Source organism: Vulpes lagopus, chromosome 18 (assembly GCF_018345385.1).
Source record: "Vulpes lagopus strain Blue_001 chromosome 18, ASM1834538v1, whole genome shotgun sequence".
NCBI classification, from domain to species: domain Eukaryota; kingdom Metazoa; phylum Chordata; class Mammalia; order Carnivora; family Canidae; genus Vulpes; species Vulpes lagopus.
In genome coordinates, this window is record NC_054841.1 from 20,435,694 (window position 1) to 20,461,490 (window position 25,797).

General features: G+C 41.8%; 1 protein-coding gene across 2 annotated transcripts in view; it reads right to left on the reverse strand.

Moving 5' to 3' along the window:
• DHX35 (DEAH-box helicase 35) overlaps positions 1-20,939 on the reverse strand; it is a 65,570-nt gene extending 44,631 nt beyond the window's left edge. For both annotated transcript variants that reach the window (XM_041733286.1, XM_041733285.1), the window contains exons 1-4: positions 20,816-20,939; positions 16,034-16,167; positions 11,866-11,958; positions 5,264-5,341 (exon numbers count right to left, since the gene is read on the reverse strand). In XM_041733286.1, coding sequence (XP_041589220.1) covers positions 5,264-5,341; positions 11,866-11,958; positions 16,034-16,167; positions 20,816-20,855 — 345 coding nt within the window. In that variant the 5' untranslated portion in view covers positions 20,856-20,939. The remainder of the gene's footprint in view (positions 1-5,263; positions 5,342-11,865; positions 11,959-16,033; positions 16,168-20,815) is intronic.
• Between the last annotated feature and the right edge of the window lie 4,858 nt (positions 20,940-25,797).

Consider the following 25,797-nt stretch of genomic DNA (forward strand, 5'->3'; position numbering starts at 1 on the left):
AAAAAGGAAAAGGGGGGGTACACGAATGAGAAGGTTAATGAAGGATCCAAGTTAATATAATAAAGTAAAAGCAGAAAACAAAATACATAGTAATATATTATGAAGACCACAAATTACAGATATATTTTTCACTTACCAATATATGACAATAAAAAATGAACACAAAAAAGAGAAAACAAAACCCAATGGCAAGAACCCCTACTACCTCTAGAAGGCTATTCAAAGGTTATCAACTTATTAATAGAACATATTTGAAATGATGAATAAACCAAAGTGGAAGAGCAGTAAAAAGAAACTATAGAGTTTAACGTTAATTATTACATAAACTATCTAACTGAAAACATCTCAAGGAAAACCATATTAGAGAGGCTTCCTGGGGATCTGACACACTGCCCCCGATGTGAGGCATGCAGCTGATCACCCCCTTCCACAGGTGAGGCCACCTCTCCAGAGAGTCTGGAACATGGGCTGGCACAGGAGGTGTCCTGAGGCACTGTCCTGCTACTGCCAATAGCCCCAGGGTCAGGAGCCCAGAGACTCCCTGCACTCAGCTTCCCAGGCCAAGCACACCAAGAGTTATCTGGCCACTGGTGTTCAAGAAACTGAAGAGCAGATGAGGATGAGAAGTGACTCTGTCTAACAGCCTCAAATTACAGATCTGGTAGGCCAAAACAGAATCGGTTATTACGAAGCTGACCCACACCACACAGTCTTTAAAAGCACCTTATGAAATCAGAAATTTGTCCTACATTATTGGCCTACCTCTGCAGGTTCTATTTCCTGCCAACCAGGATTTCACTGCAAAAATTTTGTTACTGCTTCAATTTCAACTCTACGGATCATTATACTATAAATCTCAGAAAATGGTACAGATATAAAATGTGTACATAGAGCTACAAGGAGCTATGGGAAAAGAGGCTTGTAACAATGAACCAACCCCCTCCATAAAAATTTTATGGGTTTATAAGACAAAAGCCAAACATATTTATTCTTATGATTTCACTGTTTATATACATTTGCTATAAAATATATTTTATTTTAAAACTCTTTTATTACTTTTTCATGTATGATTACACCACTGGACACTTGAAAGGTCGTAATCTATTGGCTTTTTAACAGATTTAACAGATTTTTACCTCTACTATTTAAGTTTTACTCCCATAACTTTATCAATTGGACTGGATAAATACTATCTATTTGACCAAAGCAAATAACTACAGGGAGGGAGGTCAAGAGAAAAAGAAAACCACTCACTGAGCACTTACCACCTGTAGGTTCTATGCTCCAAGTTTTCACAAAGTGTATCTCACTAAATATGCATGTAGCCCATGAGGTAGGCAAGATACCCTCATTTTTATAAAGAAAGAAACTGAAATAAGACAGGTTTATTTTTATTTTTATTTTTTTTTTATAAGACAGGTTTAGAGCTTGTTTTTGAGTCACAGGTCAAAGAAGGGCCTGGTCTGGAAGACAAACCTAGACCCTGTGAGTCCAGCGAACATGCTCATTAGTAAGCACCTCTCATGAAGAACAAGCAATGGCTCATGCCATCTGTTCTTAAGCTCTGTGACAGTTTTCAGAGTTTAGTCTGCATACAGAGTACTCTTTGAGATGTAGCATTTCAAACTTGACAGCTCTATTAATACTCCACCATTAATTTATACACTCTTTGCTCTTTTCAAGAGAAGGCATGGGGTTTCATGGATGTTATCCATAGCTACACATTTGGAGCTAAATGCAAAGTTGATTAAGAGCTAAGATTCCCAACTACAAACAGGAAAAATTGCTCTAATTTCTTAGTAACTGAGTCATCTTCTGGTGACATAAAAGGTTAAATCTAAACACTGCAGTGTAGTTTCCCAACTGTTATCTCTATATTTACTTATGCACATAAGACTTAGAATAACATCTATCAATAATTTCTGCTTTGAAGATAATTAGAAAATGAACTCTGGGAAAAGCCATTATACAATAATTAAAAGTTAGTACTGAACAAAAGTAACTCAAACAATGGAATTAATTTCTTGTCCAGGTAAGGATGACAAAATAAAGGTCATTCTCTGAGAGCTCATTTAAAACAAGAAAAGAAATTAAAATTAAAAATATTATCGACTAAAACCTTCATCTTCAATGAAAGAAGGAAAAAGCCACAAGCCCAAGCAATAAACTAGGAAGCACAGCTGCCTGTGAAGTCTGTGAGGTCTGACTCCAGAAGAGAGGCTCCGGCCTCCTCTGGCTTTCTTAATGTAGATATCACCACCCTAGCAGCCAGGACAGACAATCTTTACTTTAAGAAGACAAGAAGCAGGGATCCCTGGGTGGCGCAGGGGTTTAGTGCCTGCCTTTGGCCCAGGGCGCAATCCTGGAGACCCGGGATCGAATCCCACGTCGGGCTCCCGGTGCACGGAGCCTGCTTCTCCCTCTGCCTGTGTCTCTGCCTCTCTCTCTCTCTCTCTCTGTGACTATCATAAATAAAAGAAAAAAAAAAGAAGCAGGGCAGCCTGGGTGGCTCAGCAGTTTAGCACCACCTTCAGCCCAGGGCCTGATCCTGGAGACCTGGGATCAAGTCCCACGTCGGGCTCCCTGCATGGAGCCTGCTTCTCCTCTGCCTGTGTCTCTGCCTCTCTCTCTCTCTCTCTCTCTCTCTCTCTCTCTCTCCCTTTCTCTCTCTGTGTGTGTGTGTGTGTGTGTGTGTGTCTCATGAATAAATTAAAAAAAAAAAAAGAAGACAAGAAGCAACAGTGTGTTCAGGCCCAGAAGACATAGGAAATGTCTCAAAAGAGATCCATTTTGATAGCAAACAACCACAAGGGAGAAAGAACTGAAGGAGAGGAAGGGAGTAAGCAAGTATCAAGTCCTAAATCATAGAGCCCAAAGAATTTTATCATGAGCCATTATAGACCTCTACAATCACTAATGAGTATACCTCCAGATCCTCATCCTCATCCTGCCCCAGCAAAGGATAAGAGATTTGGTGGCAAGCCGTGTACTAGCTAATACGGCACAACCTCACAATGCTGCAGCCATCAGTGGCCCAACTCAAAGATGAGTAATTATTATCAAAGTACTAACACCAGGCCACTATAGTAAAGCTGACCAAGAAGAAAGACAGGAACACAAGGAAAATAGCAGTTTAAAAAAGAAACGTTAGTAGTATTTTTCCAGAGAAACAAGTGGAATTCAACTAAAGGAATCCAGATTCAAAGAAACTACAAGCTTAAGCTATAAACAGCTTAAGGAAGAAAGACAGAGTCAAAGCAGAGTCAAGGAGAAACAAGGTCTGAAATGGACAGGCCAGAAGCCAGTCTGCAGAGGTCCCCCAAATCTCAGAGCTTGGATATGACAGACACCTGAGAGGCTTTTCTCAAATTTGAGAACAATCCTCAAATTTATACAATGCTACAAACAACCAGTTATAAAATTAAACTCTTCCACAGCGGCAATAATAAAAAGCACATCTAAATCAACTAAGTTGGGGCAACTAAAATATTGCTCTACTCTTTCCATAAGAAAAGAATAGAAAATCACTGTCATGTGAAGAGGGGGCCCATGGGAAAGTCCAACAAATTCAGGAAAAAAAAAAAGTTACAGAAATGTGTCAGGCAGGGAGTACCTGTGTGGCTCAATAGGTTAAGCGTCCAACTCTTGGTTTAGGCACAGGTCAAGATCTCAGGGTCATGAGATTGAGCTCCAAATTGGGCTCTGCACTGAGCATGGAACCTGCTTAAGATTCTCTCTCTCCACCCCCCCCAACCCTGCTCACACACTCTCTATCAAAAAAAGAATGTGTCAGGCAGTTAATAAAATATGCTATGTTATTTTTTCTAGATTTTTTAAAATGCTTATAATATTATCAGCTTTTAAAATCTGTAATGTATTGTAGTATCTCCTCCCATTCTAGATATTCGCTTCTCTTAAAAAAAAAAAAAAAAAAGACACTCAAATAAGTGACTATGAGACCCTGGTAAAGATATAAAGGAACTAAAACAGAATACATTTACCTAAAAACAACCATGGACATCATAGACAAGCTTGGAGACATCTTAGAAAAGAAATTGGGAAAGATCAAATGATTCCAAAAATGATAATAAATACTAAAAATGGACAAAGGAGATCTAATACACACTCAATTGATGTCCTTAGGAAAAAGAAGAAAATATATGCCAAGATGTAACAGAAGAAAACTTGAGATTTGAACCTGAAAACTGAAAGTTCTTCCATATTTAGGAAAAAATGAGACAGAACAATCAGCATCAAGTTATATCCTGGCACAAAATCAAGCTTACAATCATCCAAGCCGGAAAAATGAGCCAGAAAAGAAGTGGGGAGAAAGCCCACTGGAACTCAGACTTCTGCATATGATCCTCCATGTCAAAAGGCAGTGAGCAATGTCTGCACAGCTCCCAGGAAAGAGAGTGTGAATAAAGAATTTTGTAACAAAGACCACAATCAAACATTCTCAGGCACTGAATATAAAATGCAGTCAATTAAGAAATAAGGCAGGATGAACCAGTCAAGGTTAGCAAACCATGGTAGAGAATTAGTGAGAAACACTGGATCTGTGTAACTTAAATTAATCGGTTGCAGAGTTTTGATTACAGAAAAGAACTTTTATTTATAACCCTTGAAATATAAGTCATACCATTGCATCTATAACAAGTGGAGGGAGAAAATATAGAAAGAATTAAGTGTGCCTTTGCTCTTTTGCCACAGGAAACTACCTTTAACAGTTTCAAAAACAAGTAACATCCTAAAGCTTTCTGTATTCTTGTTTCTTAGTTTTCAAGCTTACATACAGTTTCAGGTGGTGAACAAATATTCCTCCAAAGTTCAGTAACTACTCCTGTTCACTTCAGTTTCCCCTTTTGTGAAATTCAACAAAACCAAATGTACGCTGGCATATCATTTTTGTAGAATTACTACTACCCATCCAATGCACCATTCACTTTTATGTGAATATAAGAGTAAAGCTTGGGATGATGTTCACAAATGTTCACAAGGCTTTTGCTGAGTTGGTAACATTTTCATTTTCTCATTATTTTTTGTTTTAACTTCCTCTGTACTTTATTATTACTTAAAAATCTGTGATGTACAGGTATTGATTTTACAAAAGTAAGTACATCAGAGCTCTTTATAAACTGAAGGATTAAACACTTAAGGAGCCATGCCATATTCACTTGGGGCTTTGAGGAAACAAGAAAAAATAAGTCTCTGAAACAGAAGATGCAGATGGAGATTTCTGCAACATGGAAAAGAAACTCACTGTAACAGCAGCCACTCTTCGAGGCTGGGTCACTCCCACCACTCTTCCCTCTGCAGTCCAGCCAGCTTCTGCAAGATACTGCAAATAAAACCACACCTAAGTATGCATCTGACACCACTTCTCCAGAAACAATTTCCCCCAAGATAACCCTGTATTATGTTAGAATCCCTGAGAAAGTTAGTACCAGATGGTTCTTATCCTCGCAGACATTTTGGAAATTATTTTGCAAATGAGGGATCTAAGGCTTGGAAATGTTAGGTAACTTGCTTACATTCACATCAGAACTGATATTCAAAAGATCCAAGGCCCAAATTCAACATTCTGACTCCCCAGTCTTAACAAATTTCCAGGTACTAGAGATGCCTAAAGGAATAAAAACTATCCATGGGCCACAGGGAACAGTGCTAAATCTATAGAATGAATAATTTTAAAGTACATACAGAGACAACTCAATGTTTTATATCAACCATACAAAACATTTTAGATTAATTAAAAATAACTAGATTTTGTACATGTTTATAACAAATGAATATATATAGCAAATAAATGCATAGATCAGATAAATACAATTGAATTCTATGTGTATTAATATATGATATCTATGTAAACATGTACAACGGTCTTTTGACCGTTACATTTTTAAAATCCAAAGTGGATAATAGTGGCTATCAGTGTTACATGTTTTTATAATGTCTAAATTGTTTCACAATGAATATATATTTTACAACAGGAAAAGAAGGTTAAAAATGCTACTACATGTACCTGCTCATTTATTCAAAAGAAACAGGGAAAAAACTAAAGAGAATGATTGCCTATGGAGGATTGAGAGAAAAATGGAAACAGGGCAGCAGAGGATGAAGAGGAAGTGATAATGCTCTGAGTAGATGTTTTTGGGTAGCTCTGACTCTTAGAGCCAGTCGTGTTTCACGGCTCTTCAAATGCCCAAAACATAAGCAAAACCAACCAAGATGTATGCGAAGAGAAACCAAGAGAAAATACAAACGCTAACAAACAGGCCCTTTCTGTAATACAAATGAATTACAGGATCACGCTGAGGGGGTTGGGGGGAGACAGAACCTAAGCAACTGGAAAACAGTATCTGGACTGGAGACTGTAAAGCCAAAGACAGAGAACTGTGATCTAGTTAGTAAATGTTGGTAAATAGCCAAATGGGGGTATGGTTGGTAATTCTAAAACTATTTTATGTTCATACTAGAATTCAACAATTAAGTTAACATACTGTAAATAATGAAGACTGAGTTTCTCACTGTAGGAGAAAAGTTACAAAGAAGGAAAGGCTAAAACGAACCCTATGGTGTTGAATTACAATCAGAAGCATTAGCATAGGGAAGCCTGGGTGGCTCAGTGGTTGAGCGTTTGCCTTTGGCTCAGAGCATGATCCTGGGGTCCCAGGATCAAGTCCCAAGTAAGGTGCCCACTAGAGGCCTGCTTCTCTGTGCCTACATCTCTGCCTCTCTCTGTGGGTCTCTCATGAATAAATACATAAAATATTTTAAAAAAAGAAGTACCAGCATAAATTCATGGTTTGTAATACATATACAGATTGCTATAGATATACAGGTATTTTTATGTAGGGATTAGTAGTCATATATATATTTCCTAAATCTGCCCACTGAGACTTACAGCAATGACACTTCAGTAGCAATGAGCACCCTAGCACCCAATTCTTGATTTCTAAGTGCCATTCTCCAATAAAGGAACCAGGGCTCCTTGGAGAAGTGTTTGATCCCAGGGCTGCGAGTGCAAGGAAAATATAAGACAAGTCTGAAATGTCCTGTAGTACTAGAAAGCAAGGATACGTTCAAAAAAGGATGGAGGCTTTTAGAAAGAACACAAAGCCTAAATAAAAAGGAGCTCCTAATGATCAAAAAACAAACTGAAAAAGACATTATTGGATTTTAACACACAGAACAAAATATATATATATATATGAATCTGCATTGATGTACATAAATAATAAATAAATGAGAGAAAAGACAGTTGTTCCTTAGAGAAGAATCCATTTAATGAAGGAAAAAGAGAAAGAAAAAGCATCAAGCAAACACCTGTAAGTGCTGCAGACAAGATCCGCTGAGGAAAGCTAAAATGAGAAGGCAAAAACTTGAAGGCAAGGGGAGGATCTTCAGTCTGAAAATATCTCCACCCAAGATACTTACCAACTCCAAAGAGAAAGACAGTAACTTTATAGGCAAATCCTGGCACCTGAACCAAGGTTAACCTCAGCAGTGATCAGACATCAGCATCTCAAATCCTGTGATAGGGTACACTGAGAAGGACACACCATTGCTGTGGTATTCTCTCTCAAATCGCACCAGCTCATTCTACCCTACCCATGAGAAGATACCACACAAATCCAAACTGAGACGTGTCCTATCAAATAACTGCCCAGTACTCTTCAAAAACGTCAAGGTCATGAAAGATGAGGACAGAATGAGGAAACTCTCCCAGCCTAGAGAAGACCAGGGAGAAATAACAGCAACCTGCAACAAGAGGTCTAGTATCTTAAAACTATGAAAGGACATCGCGGAGAACACTGAAGAGATGCATATGATCCGTAGTCCAGCCACTGCACTATAGCGATAGTGATGCCCTGCTTTTGATTACTGTGCTAGGAGAAGTGGTGGAAGAGGTTTACGGGAATTCTGTGCTATTTTTGCAACTTTTCTGTTAGTCTAAAATTAGCTAGAAATAATAGTTTAAAAAAATGACTGTAAGGAACAACATGTTTTAGATGATGTAGGTTTTTTGCTATAAAAACTGTAAAGTTTCTCTCTCTCTTGTATTGAATACATACACAAAACACTACCAACTATGCCAATCAACACAAATGCAAAAACAGAGCTACAAGAAATAATAGCTAAGATTCACGGACATTATTAGGTGCTAGGAACTATGCTGAGCACCTTGCATGCATAAGCCCATCCCATCTAATCTTCACAACAAATCCTATAAGGAAGGTAACAGCATCATCAACAATTTAGAGATAAGCAAACAAAGAGATCACATAACTTGTCCAAGGACACAGATAAAAATCTAAGAGCTGGGATTTAAGCTTGGCAAACCACAGCCCTGCCACATAACCAGGACATAATTCTACCATCCAAAATAAAACACACATACTTGCAGTCAATTTCTTAGTAACAGTGGTAAGCGAAAGAAAAATAACTCCCATAATAATAAACAAGCTGCCCATAAAGCCAGTCTCCTTGATACACCTGTGATTCAGACTCCTGCATGCTGATGACTGCTGACATATGGAAATTTAAAGATGCTGCAAAAGCAAGAATAGTGTTGCTATCAGAAGGCAGTGGATGTCATGCTGGATTCCACCTTTCCTCTTTTTAAGGGTCACCAAATCTGGTCTTCTCATTAAGGAGTGGGATAAGGAAGCACTCCATAAAAAACAGCACTAATAAAAATTATAGCAAAGAGCTTATTTTCATAGTCCATTGTTTTGACAGAGCTCTAGGAAAAAATATCATATAGGTTCCACAAATAGTTTGTGAAATTTCAAAACTGGTGTTTGGTGCTTCAGCATGCAGTACTTTTCCAAGGAAAGATATTATATAAATCCAGCAAGTCAGTGTGTTGAGAAAAACCTGCTCCACATTCTTGCCGTGACCTTCAGCTCCTCAGCCTGTCCAATTTTCCTAGGCCATAACTCAAATTAGCGTCACAAGAAGTTATGCTGGTCTCAGAGAAGAGGAACTGCGTGGTGAGGAAAGGAGGATGAGGCAGGTATTTGGACCAATAATATAATCATCTATCACAATGACCTAGTCCATTTCACCAGCAAAGCTCAGGAGATTCACTCTTCACCATTTATTCTCCTGTGCTTTTTGAATTTTGTACCATATGAATGTATTCAAAAAACACAGGGCTTATAAAAAAAAAAAAACAAAACAAAGTTCCTTAAAAGTCATTAAATTCAAACGTATATGCCCTTTGATCCAGCAACTCCATAACTACTGTATTGATTCTGCAAGTATACCCATATATGTGCAAAATTATATGCAAATTGACTCACTGCATCAGCGTGATAATACAAAACTGGAAACAACCTAAATGCCTATCAACTAAGAATTAACAAAATAAATTATGTGCAATCTATGTAACTGAAAAATGATACAGAGTAGGAGAAAAAACAAGGCACATTAAAGCATGTATAGATGCTAACTATTTGTGTTTTAAAAAAAGATACACACACACTTTTTTGTAAGTACAGTGAGAAAATCTCTGAGAAACTAGTACCAGCAATTATATCCGCATAAGGGAAATGAGCATCAGAAGATACAGCAGAAGAGAAATATTTCTCTTTTGATGTTCTTTCACATCTCTTGGGATTTTAAACCATGTGAACTGGGACGCCTGGGTGATTCAGCGGTTGAGCGTCTGCCTGTGGCTGAGGGCATGATCCTAGGGTCCAGGAACAAGTCCCGTATCAGGCTCCTTGTAGGGAGCCTGCTTCTCCCTCTGCCTATGTCTCTGCCTCTCCCTCTGTGTCTCTCATGAACAAATAAAATCTTTTTGAAAAAATAAACCATGTGAACCTATTAAATATTCCTCCAAAATTGAAAAAAAAAAATCACCTTTGTTTGCTGCCACATTGCCCAGGCTGGATCCTCAGGCCCTGTTCTTTCACCTCCAGGCCATTCTTTGCCTAGACTTGCCCCTGAGCTGGGCCTCTCTGTTCCCTGGCAGCTAAGCCTTGCTGGGGGAAATGACCAGATCATTATGCTATACTGTACTGCAGATCCAAATATCTGCCACCCACCCCTGTGGGAGGATTCCACATACCACCACCCCAAGGCTATCAGGCCTGGCAGTGAAACCAGCATTGTCCAATGAAACATGAGCAAAAGTGCCACTTCTAGTCACAAGCTCTAAAACTTGAACCATCTCCTAATCCTGCCATCTACCCCAAGACTCCCAAGTCCCAGATAAGAGCTGGGTCATCATCCTCAGTGACCATATGGAGCAGTCATCTTGGGTCATCACCCCAAGAAGATCACATGGTAGGAGAAAGAAATAAACTCTTATGTTCTTATGCCACCAAGATTTTCAGGTTCTTTGTTAACATAACATAGTTAAGTTGAGCTGACTGAATAACCATACAGACTTACTCCTAAACAAACTAAGACCGTCTCACCTCACATGGCCCATCTTTCACTTTCTATGTTCCCTCCTCCACATCACTGCTCTCTAACATCTTCGACTGTCAAACAGATAGTATCAGTACCTGCCTCGCAGGGTCACTAAGGATTAAATAGATTAATACGTGTTAAGTGCCAACTTTATGTAGCACTTACTTATTACTTGTTTGATGATGATCGTGGTAATGATTATTACTGCCCTCTGATAATCTCTCAGTAATTCAACATGGCCCTTGTCCTGTGTGTCTCTGCAAGAAGCTAAGTAATTGGCTAGGGTTTTGATACCACCTGCACAAATGTTCTCCCTCCAGGCCACTCTGTGCTCTGTTGTCCTTTCTCTACTGCTGTCCATTCCCACTGCATACCCCTCCCTAGCTGCACATTACATAACCCAGGGACCTTTTAAGAAATAACTGTGTCTGGGCTACAGCCTAAATCCATTATTGGGTTGGGCAGAAGAAGCCATATTATCTCTTTCTACAAGTTCAAAAATAGAACTAATCTATGGTGTTAGAAGCCAGAATATGGGATACCCTTGTGTGTCGCATAGGAAGCAGAAAGAGAGGGCAAGAGACCAGAAGGAGACACAAAAGGACTTCTGGGGCTATGGTAATGTTCCGTTCCATTTCTTGATCTGGGTGCTGGTAACATGTATTCGCTTGTTGAAAGTTTTATCACACTGTACAATTATGATAGAAATAATCTGTGATATACATTTCATACTTCAGCAAAAATCTACATTAAAAAGGAAAGAAAAATCTGCAATGACTCTCATCCCTGACCACTTATACAGCATTCTTCACTCTCCAAGTTAAGCCTCGTAAGACAAACTTTGACTTCACCTTGTCTTTCCATTCTTGCTGAGTCCCAGACCCTTCTCATACCCCAGTATCTCTGACCACAATACTGCCTGGATGAGAGTATCTTCCCAGCCAGTTCCCACTGATCGTTCAAAGTCTACTTCAAATGTCATATTTTTACCCTTCCCAATCCTTCTGTCCACATTGTCCACACAAGCAGAGGTTTGCTTGATAATAGGGGCTCCTTCCACAGCACCATGTGATTCTTTGGTATTCCATTTTTATTTACAGCTAGAGCAGTAGTCATTCATTTCACCCTCCTCTTCAACTGTGACTACTTGAGGACAAAAACCAGGCATTATACCTCTTTGAAGGAATCCCCACAGTTCCTTTCAGAGCTTGGCTATTCAATCATTATTTTGGAATTATAATAAATCGAAAATGAATGTTACTTTGAAGCTAATCAATCACAAGAACCAAAAGTTGAATAATAAATATCTAGTGGGATTGAATATTTTCTCTATGACAAAAGATCTTTAAAAAGCAAATTATAGTAAAGAGAGTTCTCAAGTTACAAAATCCTTCCAGCCAAATATAAGTACAAAGACACATTTAAGTATATACTCACTTGTGGGATCTGCGTGCTTTTCCCACATCCCGTCTCTCCAACAATCACCACTGTCTGATAGTTTTCTACCAAGTACAATATATGATTCCTAAGCTGAAAAATAGAACCATACATTGTAAAGAGCCATGCATTTTCTCAAAAGACCTAAACAAAGATATTTAAGCATTATGAAATGAGCTGTTTTCCAAAGTAAATTTTAAAAAGAACTATCAAAATATATTTCTAACTTGCAGTGCTGGTGTCCAGATAAGCTGAAACAAATGCAATTGAGAGCAATAATTTACCAAAATATACAATGCACATACCCTTTAATTCAAGACTTTCACCTATATGAAGTTATACTACAAACATACTAATGATACATATGAACAAAGAGGTATATATACAAGCATACTCACTGAAGTGTTCTTTATAATAATTCAGTCTAAATGTCAATCAACAGGGTAATAAATCAGTTATGAAACACTCCATTAATGGAATATACACAGGTATAAAAATAAAAAATGTCCATAGGAAACAAACAGAGTTGCTAGAGAGAAGAGGGTGTGGGGGGATGTGCTGTGTGATGGACATTAAGAAGGGCATGAGATATAATGAGCAACGCATATTATATAAGACTGATGAATCACTGAACTCTACCTCTGAAACTAATAATATACTATATGTTAATTAATTGAATTTAAAAAAAAGAACGAATGTCTATTTGATATGGAATGGTCAACAAGATATGTTAAGGGAGGAACGTACGATGCTAAACAGTAAATAATACACTATTTGAGTTTTCAAAAAAAGGACACATATATGCTATGTACAAGCTATCTTGCAGAAAATAAAACAAAACAAAAAACTGGTCATTGTACCACTTCCAGGAGCAGAAGAGGGCGGCCAAGGAGCAAGAGTGTGAAGAAGACCTTTACATTTTGTACAAATTATGCATTGTATCTAATTATAAAGTCGTTCATTTATTAACTGAGGAAAATAAAAAAGCCAAAAGAATATGGTGTTGCCTCTACCTCTAAATCTAAGTTCAAGGGCACCTGGGCGGCTTAGTCAGTTAAGTGTCTACCTTCGGCTCAGGCCATGATCCTGGAGTCCTGGGATGGAGCCCCACATCCAACTCCCTGTTCAGTGGGGAGTCTGCTTCTCCCTCTCCTTCTGTCCCTCCCCCAACTTGTGTTCCCTCTCTCTCTCTCCCTCAAATAAATAAAATCTTTAAATAAATAAATCCAAGTTCATAATAAAGCACCTATAGGTTACATCTATATTTCAACTGAGCCTTCTTTTTTTACCCTTTTAGTGTGAGCAGAAAAATTCAAGAGATCATTCCAACATTCTATCTGCTTAGCTTTAGTGTGTATTTTTGTCCCCACATTTGCTAAGAGACGTACTGGACGGTCTGGAAAGTCATAAAAGTATTCCATAAATGCCTGGTCTGGGATGAAGTAAACCCTGCCAAGGCCCCCTACTCTGTCTACTGCTCAGCCTGTCTGACTGGGTACTGACAATGTGCTGAGGACTGGGAGAGTGAACATGCTGCCTAATTGGCTCACAAAGGTGTTGGATGCTTTGGGTTTTTGAATTTGGCATTATTTGGGGTCTAAATATATAGTTCTCACATCTTAGTGTGAAACCCTCTCAGAATATTTGCTAAAAATGAAGATTCCTAGCCCTACCCACAGGGTTTCTGATTCAATAGGATTAGGGTGGAGCCCAGGAACCTGCATTTCTCAAGTCCCCACAGCAAATCCTGCTGCAGATGGTCTGCTGATCAGTCTAGACCCTTTTTTGTAGGCTGCCTGGACTTGGTGCTTTCTTTCATTCTGGGTAGGGAAAGGTGAAAGGTTTGAGATCTTTGCAGGTATTCTGTGAATGATAGATCCAACCAGTGGGTGGATGGATAGACAGATAGATGGTTGATGGTCAAGGAAAACCTGAAAGACAATCTGATTACAGACAGAAAGAGACAAGGCATTCCAGGAAAGGGAAATGACATCAGCAAAAGAAAGATGGAAATAAGCAAACAGTACAAACTCTATGCCAGGGGCATCATCAAAAGCCCACAAAAGGCTCTAGGTGCGGTTTGGAAATGAGTTAGAGTAGCCGGGGCTTCTCTATGGAAAGCCGTGCAAGCAGAGTCAAGGTATGGATGGGCTGTCAGTGCTGTGAGAAAACCGGGCGGTGGCATACAAGACTGAGCAGAAGACTGAAGGCAGTAATTCACTCCTCACATATTAGATACAAAGGGCTGCACACAGAGAAGGTGAGACATTCAAGAGGGACATGACAACATTTCCAGTTTGGAGACTATGAACCACAGGGAAATGGAGGAGGGTTGGTGGGGCGGAGGGGACTAACCTTCAGGGAGGCGGCGTGTAAGAGTGTGAGGACCACCTTGCACAGCAGTGTCCAGGCCCCAGCAAGAACGCCAGCCTACCAGAGGCAGTCGAGGAGAAGGCCGCCATGTGATGGCAGCAAGGAACAGGGATTGACATTATATGTATCACCCCTTAGTTTCAATTTGTTTTTAAAGCTACTTTTAGTTTTAATGGAGGAAGGATTGATGAATGGGTCACTTTCACCCTTTTTGTCTTCTAGATTTATCTTTCACATCTCATGAGAGCCTACCTATGCTTAAATTCTATTTTACTTTTTACCAAGAACCCATACCATTTTAATTTCCATCAATATGTTAAATCTCGATTACTTTTTCATTTGTTTCGCTTATTGTATCTCATAAGTTCAGTTGGAAGATGAAGAAAAGTCAAGAAAGGACCAAAATTAAATACTTAGTAAACAATAATTATCTGTGTACTTAAACATTTACGATATGTCAGGTACCTTGCTAAATGCTCTATGTGGATTATCTCATCTGGGCTTCCTAATGATCCTCTGAGGTAGGTGTTATTAGTCCCATATTAGAGAGAACACAGAAGCTCAGATGGTGAAGCAAGGTCACCCAGCACAAAAAACCACGGAGCTTGGGTATGGACTCTAAAGTCTAACTCCAGAATCTTGATACTTCACCACAGTTCAAACTGTGTCCCTCACCAGTGAGGCAACAATGGTCAACCTATAATCTTATCTCCTGAGGGCCAAACTGGTTTACATTCACACATACTGGACAAAGCTAATCGCCTGAGGGAAAAACCTAGACTGTCAGTGAATGACTGAAATGTCTGGAGCCTCATAAAACTCTAATCAAGGTGACTTGGCTAAATTAAGAAGGATTCTGTTTCAAATTCATTTGGAGAAAGCACATATTAATAGAAGAGGAATTAACATGGTGTAGACAAAGGGACTCCCTTAGCGTAAGAACTTGGCAGCTTTCCCCCAGCACTGGCCAGAAGAGAGAGAGCCATAGGTACTGGTGGCCATACCTACTCAGGTCATTCCAGGGGCATCATGTGAGGCTGGGAGGGTGCATTACCTTTCATTGGGGGCTATACGAAAAAAACATTCTTCAGCTCTATCTAAATGGCCTTTGGCCTAGAGCTCACTTCCTGATCCCAATGTGGCTTCCCATGTGGTCTTGGCAACAGGGAGAAAGCAAGTCCATGGACCATGTACGTCTGCACTGGAGAACTATGGCTATAAATGAACATATTCTAGTTTATGCTTTGGTCTCTTGTGAGATGAACATACGTCCATTCCATAAGACCAATAAAATCAAGTGCTGGATGTGCATGCAATATAGAAGCATCCAAATGCCATCACTATGCCAGTGGGAGTTAACTTCTTCCACAGAAACCTCCTTGGTTACCCAATTTGTCTTGTTTAAAGAAATTGTCTTTAAAAAGCAAGCTAATGTTGGTAATCTGTTGAAGCTGGAGGCACAGACGTTCGTTGTACTATTTCCTCTACTTTTCTCTATGTTTAAATTTGTCCATAATTGAAAGCAAAGAGGAGGTAAAAGAATGACATTCTATCCCTTCCAGTTTTTCAATACATAACATCCAACTAAAAAAAATGTTAGGGACTTTCGAGATTTACTTATATGGTTAAGTAACACACACATATTTTGAAGTTAATCCCCTCAGAAGGGCAGCTCTGAGCTCACCGTGTTCTACAGAAGCGATAAGAGTAAAGAAGACACTATTCACTTCAGTACCAAGTTTAAGGCCGCCGCACCGGGCTTCAGGCCGACCAACCGCGCATGTTCACTCTGTACCTTGAACACAGGCAGCTTCTGCCTCTGCTGCTCTATAGAAAGGGCAGCGTAGGGATTGTAAACAACAGTTGTCGCAGAGTTTTCAGCTAGACTCTGTCTCTCTTCAGAGATGCTGACACCTGGTCCCTCTGTTCCTGTAACAGAAATGCTTTTTTCAGGTTCTCTGATGCAACCAATGGACAGAAAAATGTGCGAACATTACAAATTCAAAGGCGAAGACATAACACAAGCAATGCATTTTACCTCAAACTACTAAGAGATACTCAACTTCAGGAAAGCCTCTAGGAAAGGACCTGGGGAGAATACAAAAATCTTCCTTAAAAGCTTCACCGCAAGAACAGAGAGGAGGGTCCCACTGGGCTCCAAGTTGGCCGCACATAACGGTGTATTACAGAGGACCAAGTTTTCAGGTCTGGCCCCCACATATTACTACTCATTACTACTAATACAAGAGACAGAAAGCCACTGGGAATTGGCTGAGGTGGAGGACAAGTGCTACTACCGCAGGACAGCAAGGCCCCGGCACCCAGATGCTGCCTTGGCTTGCTCCTTCTCATCTCAGTGCCTCTCCGCCTCTAAGTTTGGCTTCTCAGTAGGAGCTGGAATCAAGGCCGCTCAGGCTCACAACCTCCCACCATCCCTTCACATCCACAAGGACTAGAGCGCAAGAGATACCTCAGAGCGACACCCTTGGGCCGCTTCCTTGCTTCTTTTACTTCTCCTCCTAAGAACACAGCTTAGTGCAGGGAGAAAGTAAAAGACTGAGGGAGGGAGGCAGGGAGTCCCCGGTGTGTGTGGTCTGGAGGCCGGGAAAGAAGGCTTCTCTTCTTCCATCTTAGGTCCAATGCCCAGCCTGATCCGACCAACCATGGCCAGTGGAGCGGGATGCAGTAGACAGCGGCCCCCATTTGGAATCACAGAACCAGAGTCGCTGGTGTGTGAAGTACTATTCCAAGAAACCACTGTGCTGAGCAGATGAAACAAGAGCTTTCCACAACAGCTGCTTGGTAACAACAATGACAAATTGGTGCTCAGGATGGTGAAGAATAGGGAAGCCACATCCCATTATATAAAAGTCTTTAAGGTACCCTGGATTTTAGCCTGAGAAGGAAAATGCCTTCAGAGGAACGTGGGTTCAATTTTTATGATCAGCTTCTGTAACTTTCATGCCAACTGGTTTGGGTAGCCCCTTGGACAGAACTAAGAGTAGTAAGTGATATAGGACTTGGAATTCAATGGACACAAGCTATTTTCAAAAGCTGAGCTATTCAGCACTGGGGTGTAATGCCTTTGTGAATCATAAAAACCCTCCCTGGAAGTTCAAACACTGGCTGCAGAGCCTTCTGTTGGGGGCACTACAGGGATGATTACCCCAAACTATCGTCTCCCAGGCCTTCTGCACTGAGTCTGATGCCGTGTGAAAGTACAGGGGCTTTATGACAAGCACCTTTAGCCCAGTGATTTATTTTTACATTTTTGGAGGTCCCTAATCCCTTCAGCAAATCTAATAAAGGCTCTGGACTCCCTCTCCTGAAAAATACACCAAAATGTAACATATTGGGATGCTCGTGGTCCATAGACCCCCTAGGGCAAAGTTTAGTCATTGCCACAGATCTCTAATCCTTTGTTCATTTATTTCTAGGAACACAGTTATGTTCCAGAGGTCCAAGATTGCCAAAAATCGGGTAAGTGGGGCACTGCTGTATTGTTTTTGCCAAAATGCTGACCTTCCTTTCAACAAGATAAAAGATAGAACAGGACCTGGAACAAAGCCTGTGCTCAAAGAGGCAAGTCTCCTTTCCTTTCTTCCCTTATTACCGCCAATTCTTAATAACTTCTTGTAACCCTTCCCCAAGAAAAATACTGCAAAGAATAGCTCATCCTCAGGGGATCCCTGGGTGGCGCAGCGGTTTAGCGCCTGCCTTTGGCCCAGGGCGTGATCCTGGAGACCCGGGATCGAATCCCACATGGGGCTCCCGGTGCATGGAGCCTGCTTCTCCCTCTGCCTGTGTCTCTGCCTCTCTCTCTCTCTCTCTCTCTCTGTGACTATCATACATAAATTAAAAAATTAAAATTAAAAAAAAAAATCTCATCCTCATCAGCTCTGTTCTTGTCACAAATTCCCTCCTTTCCAAAATGTTTTAGACCTTTGCAGTCTGTTTGGACTATGTTAGCATTACTCCTGCAAGGTCTCTTCCTTCCTCCCACACCAGGGTTTAATACATCCAGATGTCTTCTTCACTACCCCACCCCTCCCTGTCTGTAACCTACAGCCACGTCCACCTCAGTATATTCTGTTATAAGATGTTTTACAAGAGCTACTGTCAGTCAATAAAGAGCATGTCTCCTCCTTATAAAAGACTTCATTCAGCCAAACCAGGGCTGCTTCCCTCTACTACATCCCATCATCCATTCTGATTGCCCAGTGTTCCCTTTCCCTCGGGAGTAGTCTCTATACTTAAGGGAGTAACAAGTTTGCAGTCTTGCAAACCGTAATGCCTTCATTTCTCCATCTACAAAACAAGGCTGACAGCTGCACTCCCCAACCACCCCCACCCAGCATTCCTTCTACTTTCATTTTTTTCAGCTCGGTTTTTCAGTTTAACTGCTGCCCTATTACTGGATTATGAAATGAATGTAGTGGGATCATGATCACCATTTTTTAAAATAATGAAATAGAATTAGAATAATGTTATCTCCTGCTTTGCTTCAAAATATACCCTATCACTTAACAACATCTCGCTATTCAATTATTTTGGTTTTTTGGACATTCACGAGACACACATCCCACTTTGCCGTGCTCATGCAAGGCCCTTTGACCAGAATCCCATACTCCTACCTCTCCATGGAACAGGGCCTTATTTGTGCTTCAATGTTCACTCAAAAACATCACTACCATTATGAAGTATTGCTAATCCATACATTCAATCTTTCCCTCTCTTCTGTTGGCTTCTATGTAATTCTAATAGTTAACATGTATCCAGTACTAAGAGCTTTACATGTATTCTCATTTAATCCTCAAAACAATCCTTTGGGGAGGTGTTGTTATGCCAATTTACAGATGAGGTCACTAAGACTCTGAGCACTTAAGTGACTTTCTCAAGTCACCACGTTAGTAAATGGCAGTCAAGGACAGCTTTACAGTCTGACTCATAAACCCTATCTTCCTTACCACCACTTCTTTCTGCCTTGTTTTAATAGCTCAAGGACATCTAAACTCACATTAAAACTGAGAAAGAGAATAAATATTGGGAGCGGAGCCCCAGCCTGATCATCTCTATTTGCCTCTCGATCACAAGGTTAGGTGTTCAGTTAAGTACACCCTCAACATACGAACTAAATAATTAAACAGAACTCTTCAAGTAACCACATGCTCTTTAACCAAAATAGTATCCTGTCCTAATTTGCAACAATTCATTCAGGCCTTTATTATACTTAACACTTTGACCTGTTATTAAAGGCTTGAATAAATAAAATAGAGGATATCTCATCACCTAATGGGATCTTAGTTCCGGCTGTAAATAAAATTCAGGATGGATAACTGGCTGACAATCTGGAATACTGAGCAGAATGGTCATTAAGTGGCAAACTACAGATTTTTAAAAATGAACGCATCCCTTGCTTTGGCTTATCTCCCACATCACTTATATGTATGGTTAGCATTCAGGGCACCACTCTGAAATACTCTTTTAAAAAGTTTTCCTTGGGGCAGCCTGGGTGGCTCAGCGGTTTAGCATCTGCCTCCGGCCCTCGTCGTGGTCCTGGGGTCCCGGGATCGAGTCCTGCATCGGGCTCCCTGCATGGAGCCTGCTTCTCCCTCTGCCTGGGTCTCTGCCTCTCTCTCTCTCTCTCTCTCTCTCTCTCTCTCTGTGTGTGTCTGATGAAATAAATAAATAAAATATTTTTTAAAATAAATAAATAAAAGGTTTCCTTGTATTACCTTCTCTGTCTCATTTCATTTTTTGCTGCAATGTACTTTGCACATCCAGGTCCGCAGAAGTGCAAGTGGTGGAAGAAGGTAAGCTGGTTAACTGGTGAGAAACTTAAGGGTTTTCACAGGGGAGGGGAGGAAGTAAGGCATCTCACAGGACCTGGTAAGTACACTTTCAATAAAATCCTGATTAATGGGGAAATTAAATCAGGCAAAGCGTATTGTGACTAACGTTCGTGTTTGCCAGACGGAGGGAAGTGGGCGGCAGCCCATACGAAGGAGGGTGGTCACTTTCTGGCGGACACCCAGGATGGGCAAGAATCGCCCTAAAACAACGTAAGATACTTTCCCGTTTTGTGAGCGCTTTCTCTGGGTCCGCCAAGGCGCCGTGTTCGCTTCCCAAGCCCACAGGACACTTCTTAGTCTACCCATTTCACAGGTGAGGAGACTAAGGCTCACGAGAACCAGGCGGCTTGCCCGAAGGAACCCCGCTCCCTCGGAGGGCAGAGCCGCAAAGTCGAACCCACGCAGCGCCGACTGCGCGGCTCGAGCGCCGGGAACCGGACCCGCGCGGGCGCCCGGCGCTTTCCCAGCGTCCGGGAGGAAAACGAGGCCGGGGGAGCCGACGCCGCAAGGTCACGGGTTCCCGCGCAGGCGGGGTGCGCACGCCCCAGTCCGCCGCGACCCCCGAGGGCGCCCGAGCCGCGGAGCCCGCCCACCAGTCCGGGCGGCGGGGGCAGCCCGCTGAGGTCAGGCCCGCAGGCAGGTCCGCAGGCCCCAGGGCGCCGGCGGCGGGGCCAGGACCAGAGTCAGGCCGCCGCATCTGCCCAGCGTGGGCCAGGGGGCCTTACCGGGTCGCCAGAACCTCACCGGTCCCACGGGCGCAGCCATGCTGGGGTGAAAGGTCACGAGGGAGACTCCACCCCTCCGCGGCGCGGGAGCACCCGGAGGGGCAGGGGGCGTGGCCCGCGAGGCGGCGTCCGCGGCGTTACGGCCACGCCCCCGCGTCCACCGCCGCCCCCGAGCCACGTGACCTACGCCGGCTCTCCCGGAGCGCTGCGGCCCCGCCCCTGGCCCACGTGACCGGCCCGCCATGTTGGGGGGTTAGTGTGACGTCAGGGCTCCCGGCGGTCTTCCCGGGGGCGCCCCTGCACCTCGGAGCGGCAAGCCTCGGGGGCGCCGGGGTCCGCTGAATACCGATTGAGTTACAGGCTGTCCCAGCTTTACTGTCGCCTTTTCAATCTCCCTATTTGCAAATGAAGGTGAATAGGACCTGCCTCGTGGGTTTGCTGGTCCAGGGTTCGCCCGGTGCTGCAGGTTCAGCCCCTTCCTGCAGCTCCTCGAGGCGAGGGTGAAGAATGAGTGAATGCAGGCGTGCACGCTCCATGACCCGCAGTGTTAATTATTAGCAGCGAATAAAGCAACGGGCAGTGGGATGGAAGCCTCCCGCAGCCCTAGGAGGAATGCTGAAACCAGCTGGGAAGGAATAGGGGGAGTAGGAGGCCGGGAAACGGGCGCACCAGTTGGGCTAGGGCGTTGACCCAGTGTTTCCTCCAGTCCGCGCCCAGGATCCCAGTGCTTGCTAAAAACAGATTCTTTTTAATTAATTTATTTATTTTTTATTGGAGTTCGATTTGCCAACATAGAGCATAACCCCCAGGGCTCATCCCGCCAAGTGCCCCCTCAGTGCCCGTCACCCAGTCACCCCCACCCTCCACCCACCTCCCCTTCCACCACCCCTTGTTCGTTTCCCAGAGTTAGGGGGCTCTCATGTTTTGTCACCCTCACTGATATTTTCACTCATTTTATCTCCTTTCCCTTTATTCCCTTTCACTAATTTTTATATTCTCCGAATGAATGAGACCATATAATGCTTGTCCTTCTCCGATTGACTTACTTCACTCAGCATAATACCCTCCAGGTCCATCCACGTTGAAGCAAATAGTAGGTATTTGTGTTTTTTGTTTTTGTTTTTGTTTTTGTTTGTATTTGTCGTTTCTGATGGCTGAGGAATATTCCATTGTGTACATAGACCACATCTTCTTTCTCCATTCATCTTTCGATGGACACCGAGGCTCCTTCCACAGTTTGGCTGTTGTGGACATCGCTGCTAGAAACATCGGGGTGCAGGTGTCCCCGAGGTCCATTGTGTAATGCTTAGCACCCTGGACTCTAAAAATAGATTCTAGAGGCACCTGGGTGGCCCAGTGGTTGAGCGTCTGCCTTTGGCCCAGGTCGTGATCCTGGGGTCTTGGGATCCAGTCCCACATTGGGTTCCCCCAGGGAGCCTGCTTCTGTCTCTGCCTCTCTCTCTCTCTGCGTCTCTCATAAATAAATAAATAAAACCCTTTAAAAAAAATTACAGGTTTTACACCCTGTTCCAATCCCGAGTCAGAATCTCCAGGCGCATGCATGACCTGCATTTTGTAGGAAGCTCCACAGGTGGTTCTTTCCAATCAACAAGCTAGAGAAAGATTCCACTAATCCAAAGAAGAGAGGAAATATTTTATGGGTAGACAACTCATTTGGAAAGAAGGGAGATGCTTCAGAATTTATGCATTTTTTTACAGCTGTGAAGAAAACTCTGCATTCTTTATGAGTAATGGCATAGTTATGGAAAGATCAAGGGCTTTGGGGATAAGCAGACATGATTTGGAATCCTAACTGCCATTTCCTGGAGCCTACCTGTCATCTAATCTTAGTTGTAAAATGTCTTCAAAGGTTCTGTTAAATGAGATCACATGTAAAATACCTAACAGGGTATGACATAAGCATTCAGTCAACGTTGGCTCTGGTTAACTCAAATACAGCAAATCCATGGGATTGGGGGAGGGGGGATCAGAATTTACATGCATACATTCATTTTCCAAATATCCCCTTTATTTCCATAATAAAAAATTAATAATAATAATAGGGCTCAATACATAACCTGTATTGTTATGACAGGAAAATCTTCATTCATCCTTAAAATACCCTTACATGGGCAGCTCTAATACTCTAAATTCACTGGCTTCCCCCTCTGTAGACTCAGGGCCTGTGTGCTCACCTTTGTGGTAACTTTTAGTTGAACTATAGTTACATCTGCCTCCACTATTAGCGTGGGGGAGCTTAAGGACAAAGATCATTTCACATTCATACTCAGAGGCCAATAACAAAGTTGGTACCTGTTGAGTAATGTATATGTGAACACCATGGTTTATATATTATTTTTAATTCTTCATGACACTGATCCTCCCTGGCTATATTTTTTTTCATTAACAGCTTAAGTATAAAAAATGAGGTTTATTCATGAATACAAGGGAAAATGAAATGAATGCCACTTTTTATTATTTCTATATCTTATAAATTACTCTGACTTATGTGAAGAAGTCTTTCTACTTTTAAAGAGACAGCAGATTGGCCATGCCCAAATTACTGGATCATAATCTTAAAAGCTGGAGGAGACTTTAGTCAATGTCTAGCCTAAATTCTTTTTTATGAAAGAATGAAATGAAAAAAACAAATGAAAAAAACAAAAAACCAAAAACCTTTGGTTCATTAAAAGGGAATTTAAAAGGACTTGGTCAGACTCAATGAGCTAATTTTCATATCAGAACTGAAACTAGAATTCAGGCTTTCTAATCTCCAAGCCAGTGGTTTTTCACCCACATGGGCCATTTAAAACCATCAAAGTTTAGCTGTCCTAGATGAGAATTAGTTCATTGGACTCAGAAAGTTCTCAGGGCTTGGCTGGTCCTTAAAGGGTTGTTTTGCTCTCACAGACTTTTATAGAGAAAACACCTAATAACCTAGATACTGATAGGGTGGTTGTATTGTCACAAACTAGGAGTGGTCTTAATAGACTATCTTATCCTTCTTAACTATTTTCAGAAAGATTGGCCTAAAATAACTACTCTAAAATTAAAACTTGTTTCTTCAGATGGCGTCCAGAATTTACTCACTTCATTGCAAACAAGTCCTTGAAAGTCTGATCATTTTGTTACATGGGGGTATATTTTACAACTTCAGAATGATAATTGGTTTTTCATGAAAGATAATATTCCTCAAAATCATGTTGCATGGATACATTAAAGAAGTTTCTCTGTGTCGATGGTAGTTAATTGTTCCTTTCTGCTTTGAAACATTTCCAGTCTGACTATGTTGGCCATGTTTTAGGAGGCACAGGATTTAGGGGTTTTCATCCTTATATCCATTAAGGCTTTTATATAACAAGTGATAGAAAACCCAATCTGTTCTCTTATGCAAAAATGGCTCGTACAATTTAAAAAGTCCAAGAGTAGTTCACAGCTGAGACACAGCTGCATCGGGAGAGATAGGACATAATCAAGACTCATTTCTGAACATTAACATTCTGCCTTCTACTGACATGAGTGTCACATGGCTACGTCAGCTGACATCCCTAGCATCAAGCCTCTTTCTGAAAAATCCCTAGCCAAAGTATCTGACTGACCGTATATCCATCCCTGAACCAATCACTAGGGCTGTGGGATAGGACATACTGACTGGCTTAAACCTAGGTCACACATTCCACCCCAAGTCAGGTGTGGTCAGCTTCACCGGAACCACACAGACCCAGAGTTACAAACAGAAGGTTCCTCAGAGGGAAATCTCAGAGTGAAATTAGCAAAGATGCAATGAAGGAAGCAAAAATAACAGATGTCCATTACACCATCCCTCGATTCTGCGCTAGGACTCTTGACTTCCTAAGAAGAATCCTAACTGCCCTTGGATCTCCTCCGTGAAGCCAGATCAGAGAGAGCTCTACCCAAGCCTGAAAAGAAATAGTCCTTTGCAGAATTACAAGACACTGGGATTTCCCTCCTGGGTCTAGGTGTAGCCCTCTGCAACTTGTAACATCTGCAAACCTGTCTGGTTTGTTGGCTTACACACAAATGAGCAAGTTCACACATGTATTAGCATAAGCAAAAGTGTTACTTAGCCGCAAGGATTGAGTATAGAGGTATGGAGGTCCACCAGGAAAGAGACTTGGCTACCGGGGAGTCTCTGTATGTTGGTCGGAGAGACAATGCCTATCTATACAGTTGAGATGAGTTGGGGAGGGTTCAGACCTGCCAGGTGCTTTCAAGGTAGGATGATAGTATGCTTAACTGTTCAAACTGGACACATCTCTGACCGAAAGGGGGATCTCATAGGCATAAACTGAAACTCTGCCTGGCAAACTGGGGTATCTTTCCAGGCGTGAGGCACCAGTGAAACTAGTGTAATAATGCTTATGTGAACATATTTGACATAAGGTACATGGTCCATGATCACCGAGTATTCCTAATATAAACTCATTCATAGCTTTAGACACCTGTCCTGGTGGATCAGTGTCTGGGCACACATCAGAGAAACGTCATAGGGTTTATCATCAGATTTCTGTCTGAATACTTCACAGGGTCATCTTTATTTTTTTTTTCAAGTTTATTTAAATCTCTACACCCAATGTCTCAGTTCATCAGTGTATTAACTGCCATTTCTCAAGGTACACCCGGTAATGCCTCCACACTCCCTGCAGACAGACAGTCATACAACCAAGTACTGGACTCACAATCTGAAAACCTGTGTTCAACGCCTGCGTCACTGTTAATCAGCCTTGTGACCTAGTATATGCTGCTTCATTTGAGCTTCAGTTTCTTTGCCTGGTTATCGGGAATAACAGCTATCCAGTGATACTTTGCTGTGAGGTCAAAGACAGAACATAGGAAATTATCTCAATCTGCAAATGGTTTCAACCAACAATATGCCTGTGTAAGGCTTAGGCCCAAGTTGTTTACTCCCAGACATGAACCGGTTGTCTGGCCAGCCTCACAGCCCAGATTAAGGCATGAAC